This window comes from Eufriesea mexicana, unplaced genomic scaffold (assembly GCF_001483705.2).
Source record: "Eufriesea mexicana isolate 0111107269 unplaced genomic scaffold, ASM148370v2 scaffold863, whole genome shotgun sequence".
Lineage (NCBI taxonomy): Eukaryota > Metazoa > Arthropoda > Insecta > Hymenoptera > Apidae > Eufriesea > Eufriesea mexicana.
Genome location: NW_016909035.1, coordinates 342,771 through 348,215, shown reverse-complemented (window position 1 = coordinate 348,215; position 5,445 = coordinate 342,771). Strand labels below are relative to the sequence as shown.

The 5,445-nt window shown below is 47.2% G+C and overlaps 1 protein-coding gene across 1 annotated transcript; it reads right to left on the bottom strand.

Moving 5' to 3' along the window:
- Positions 1-1,237: 1,237 nt before the first annotated feature.
- Positions 1,238-5,445, bottom strand: LOC108547057 (uncharacterized). Its single transcript, XM_017899403.1, has 2 exons — positions 5,173-5,445; positions 1,238-3,764 (listed from the first exon to the last, which is right to left on the bottom strand). The coding sequence occupies exons 1-2, from the start codon at positions 5,443-5,445 to the stop codon at positions 3,678-3,680; spliced, it is 360 nt and encodes a 119-aa protein (XP_017754892.1). The 3' UTR covers positions 1,238-3,677.

The window sequence follows — 5,445 nt, the reverse complement described above, 5'->3', positions numbered from 1 at the left end:
GCGTCTAGCCTGCGATAACGCGACGTTTTTCGCTGATTTTTCCAACACGTGCCGCGTTTTAATTGCGACTCGGCTATTCACGGGTCTCGCCGTTACTTTGTAACCGGAAAGTGACCGCAAACGCGAGGCTAGCGAGAGGGTAACCAGCGAGGCAGGGGACCGTGAAACGCGTTTCTTATTCGCGGCCTCGAAGCCGCGTTTGCGATCGGCGCTCGCGAAATAGCTTAGGAAATACGCAAGTCCGTCGAATCGGTTATGATACAAGTTTATTGAATCACTGCTTTCTCGCAAATCAACAATGACAGTGTGGGCCCTTGAGTTGCATTTATTTTTATCCTTTTTCCATTTTTTTTTTTTCCTCCATCTTTCTTTCTTTCTTCCTTGAATCGCGCGTGTCGCAGTGGTACCAAAATTCCTTTCACGCCCGTGGCTCGTTTCGCGTTTCTCTTTTCTTCAGCGTAGCCGGTCGATACAGAATGGTGATCGTGATGGCAATCAATGATAATAATAGTGATAATAATAATAGTAATTAATGACAATAATTAATAATATCGATAATAGTAATAATAATAATAATAATAATAATAATAATAATAATGATAGTAATAATAATAATATACAATAACGAGTTACGCTAGCTGCTGATAATAGTCAAGAATTAACAAGTAAAATATACATATGGTCGTTTCGTACGATTTTCCTCGCGAACACGTAACGATGAAATAGCGAAATCGATTTTTCATCCATTCTCCGCGCGTTTCGTTCGCCAATATTACACCTAATTCCTATGCATATTAGAAATTTTGCCTTTGATTCGTGATATGGCTTTCGCGACGCAAACGATCGAATGATTAACGCGCCGTAGGTTAAGTTTCTCTCCTACAGATACCCGTCTCTCTCCCCGACAATCTCTCTCTCTCTCTCTCTCTCTCTCTCTCTCTCTCTCTCTCTCTCTCTCTCGCTCTCTCGCTCTCAGACTGGTTTATCAAATTTTCAGAGCTGCTCCCTCGCAGTACTAATTAATCTCTTCATATATATATATATATGTATATATACACATATATGTATATATATATATATGTATGTGGTTGCAATATATATATATACAGTACATGTTTCCGCGACAACGAGCAAGCCGGCCGTCGCGATACAATAGCATTGAATTATACTTAAATACGAACGATCTTCGTAACAAAAAACACTTTCGAACCGTTCATAGTTCATAAAAATTTCATTATTTCGTTCCTAAGATGCCCGGTCACCGTTTGTCTTCGTCCTCTCCGCCCCCCGGCCCCGTTGCCAATCCGATTACCCCCCGTTTACCTCGACTCGGGCGCAGAAATGAAAATTAATCCTCGAAATCATGGCTCGATGCACGACGCCGGGACAAAGACAAGGCGGTTCGAGCATCGTACGCATTTCGATTCGCAAGAAATTCGTCACGCGCGTGAGCGTTTTGCCTATTTTCATCCTAACAGTTGCCAAGTAAGTACTCGAGATGGCACGTGAAAGTGCTAGCGTGTAGGTACAAAGAGGAAAATATATATGTGTATATTAATCAGCGTAGGATGAAAATAGCGAGTCTTTTCTTCTTTGGAAAAATAGCTTCGAAACGGTTTATTAGCCGGCCGTCTACCTTCGTAGCAACGCGACGCGTCATCATGGCGGCTGCCAATTATCTTCGGCCCTTCGATCAATCGTGACGGTCGCGATCTATATAACGCTCTTCTCTTTTATTTACAAATTCGTCTAGGTGTACAAGCTATGCCTGAGGCTAGAAAAATGCGATCGCTCGAGCGCAGGGAGGTCGATCCTCGATCGCGATGATCCAAGTATACCTCCGTACCACCGCGTGAAAAAATGATCGACGTGCGCGCGATCTACGTCGCGCAAAGACAATTTCTTCTACGGTTTCGCCTTCTCTTCCGCTTATCGAAGAGGATTCCATAGGGAAACGGCCGAAAAATTGATGCGAGTAATTTTCCTTGTAAAAACTTCGTTAATCCAGCGAACGTCACAACGACACGACGTCGCCTTCTCGTCGATGGATTTAAACCTACACTGCGTTAATTTGCAAAAATTGTGCACGACCACACCGACGAAATATCCGCCGTGCAAATACAAAGGCTCTTCTCTAGGCTGGCTTTCGAATCGTGCGCGCCCTAACAAGGGAAATTCGATTTTTCCAAGAATTTCCCTTTCTCGCAAATGTCAAACAGGTTTTTCCATATAGCCGTTCGAGACTTTTCTCATCACCGATTCCATTCTTCCCTATTTTTCCTTCGAAACGATACAATTACGCTGCAACGACAGAGATAAGCGCAACGCTTTATCGTGACCTTCACCGCCACGATCCGAAGTCGATGTTTTCATTCTTTTCCTCGCACGATTCTCGGATCGGGAGAAGGAAAATAAGAAAAAAAAAAATACACTCCGATCGCGTCGCAACGATCGACGCAACAACGCACGATCCTCGATCCTAACGCGTGTATAAAAATCGGTGAGGGTGGGGGGAGAAGTGTCTTATGTACAGTTCGACGTGGAAGGCAAAGGCTACACGCAAAGGCTTCGCGAACGAAGCGATCATCCCACAGGATTCTGCACGATTACAATTACATTTATACCGATAATCCACATAACACCCATACGATTACATGGACACGTCGATAACACATGGATACGTCGTAACGTTAACCGTACAACGACGTGACTCCGGTTCGTCTATGAAATTCGTAGAAATCGTAACAATTGCGTAGAAATTCTAACCCATCGTCAAACGTGCCTCGGTCCGACTTGTCCACGGCGAGTCTACGTCTGAAACGTCATATACGACACACCCCGCGATCGATCGGGGGTTTAAAACGGGTTTTGAAAAATATGTTCGATCGTCCCCGCGTTCCCCGCTCGGACAAGTTTCCACGTGCAAAAATGTTTCACGCTAAATCTAGCTTGCTCTATAGCTTCGCGTATAAAAGTCGTTCCCGGTGTCCGCGCTCGAGTCGACCGTCGAGAAAGAACAGGAAAAGTGTAGAGAGATTCGTGTGTGCGCACCGTGTTCTAGAGCGCGATCGGTCCCGTCATCCCCGGCACGCGATCGCGCCCTTACAAATATTAATATTATTATTATTAAAATATTCGGTGTAAAAATATATACGATACATGCGCCAGGGTACCACGCCGGTACCCTGTCCGAGAAAAAACCAGCCATATTCTTCTCTCTTCCATCGTCCCTCCCATCCTGACAAACCGGACGTGTCTTGCACCCTCGCCAGAGGAGGTCCTGCCAAATCGAATCGCGTCGACGAATCATCCTCGAATGATCCCAAACGACCTCGACGACGAATTCGTCCGTTCCTGTCGGTCCCGGATATTCGACAACAAAAATTCTTCTCTGCGTCCAAGTCGCCTTCTTCGCCTCGCCTCGTTCCTGTCCCACGCGAATCCTCGAGGTCCAACGTTCCCTTTGTCCAACCTTACCACCGTGGGACCGAGTTGGATCGCTCGAAAGCCGTTTTCAGCGGTTTTATTTTTCGTGATTTTGTCACGGGGACACGCGATCGCGGCCCCCTGTTTATCGTTTTAATCCTGGTATTCGGTGACGACACGGGGCGTCGCGGCGCGCCCGGGTCTCAGGTCACGTCCACCACGAGCCCGTGAACCCAATCGTCGGCTAGCTGCTACGTCAGCAGCTTGAAGAACATCAGGCCTAAGGATATGTTGATGAACACCACCAGCATCACCAGCTGCTGCCGAGAGAACCAGTCCTGGAAATTTTCGTACGAATCAGAAACCTGTTTCGACCGCGAGTCTCTGTATTATTTACTACTCGTTTGTCCTTTTACGGGGCCTTATCGGCCATAGAAATCGTAGTACAAATTTCACGGGGGAATTAATTAAGTTTCACGCGGACACTCGGGCAGCCGCTCGGAATGCCTCGAACCGATCGAGCGAGTGGACTCCGAACAGATTTTTCGAGCAAAGCTTCCCCGATGATCGATAACAGCCGCAGTCGCGATGCGCGATAATGTCACGATACAAACGCGGTACGACGCAAAAAGGCGAATCGCGGGATTTACAGCTGAGGTATGCAGATGTGCAAGTAAACGCAGTTCGGCTTCGTATCGCGTTAAAACGCATTATAAATACCGCGCGATGTTTGTAATTAACGAGCGCACGCGCGCCGGTTACGAGCAAGGAGGTGTCAATGGGCCCGATTTATGGATCGCGTTCGGCTTAAACGACCAGAAGCACTTTCGTCGTCGCTTTTCGTTTCGTTGCATAAGACGAGGGTAAACAAGAATCCGTGAGCGGGAAAGCGTATGCGTGGCGAGATTAAAGGAGGATCGATAGTTCCTCGTGCGTTTTCGCGAAGCGTGCAACGGTCATAGGCGACGCGTACAAATCGTTCGCATTTGCGATTGAAAGGCTGCCCTATGGGAGACCGGATACGCGAACCGACCGCTTCGATTAATTATTCAGAATTATTTCGTATCGGTACTCGAGTGTCCTACTCTTGCAATCAGCCGATAAGAAACAAGCGGTTTTTGCGTCGTCGATTCGAACATGAGGCTTTCTCCCCACTTTCCGCTTTTAGCCAAGGTCATGGCTCCCAACGTGTCACGTTTAATTCTACAAACGTACCACGCACACGACGCAGCTCGCCATCGCCGATCTACGCCCGATCGTCGTCCTTCGTCCCCCGTACCCGCGTATTTGGCCACGTCCGATACAAATTTTCTCGGTCGTCGATAATCCCGATAGAGACGCTTTGGTCGATGGACCGACTCATTCACGAGACCCCGAGAAACCTTGAAGACCTGGGTATATTTGGAGCGAAGGAGGAAGACGGAACAGCCGCGGTTTAATTAAAGCTTTGACACTCATATTAAATTTATAACGCGAACCACTTAGGAGAGTATTATCGAACGATACTCCGTTTAAATACATTTACGTGTCTAATTAGACTGCCGTGAAATTATACATTGTAATGCGGAACCACGCTCGATATTTGCATTGAATGGCAATTTTCTGCGCCGCAACGGACAAAGGCCTGGTTCTTTTATTTTTCCCCTGTAAACTGTCTTTTATCTCTATTACGCGTTGTTTATCGAAAACGCGAAATTTCGATGCGAAATTGAAAGTCCGAGGTTGAAAACCGATCGGTATACTCACTTTAACCTGTGGACTGACCAGGTACAGCAGAGGATTGGCCCTGAGTCTTTCGCTCTCGTCGATCTGCCTGCGGATCTCCTCTCTCCTCATGCTGCTCAGGACACTGACTTCCTCCCTGGATAGCGGTGCCGTTGCCGTCAACTGAATAGGTTGAGCCACATCCGGCAGTGATTTCTTTCGTTGAAGGGACACTGCCGCCGCGGGCATCGCCTGCACGAAGAAAAGAAACGGGAAACAAAGAGAGAGAGGTGGCTCTTGGACGCGATCGATCAT

Excerpts from the sequence above, each read along its gene's own strand:
- LOC108547057 (XM_017899403.1), bottom strand. The coding sequence starts at position 5,445 with ATGATCGATCGCGTCCAAGAGCCACCTCTCTCTCTTTGTTTCCCGTTT. Across the intron at positions 3,765-5,172 it reads TGGTCAGTCCACAGGTTAAA|GACTGGTTCTCTCGGCAGCA; the intron begins GTGAGTATACCG and ends GAAAATTTCCAG.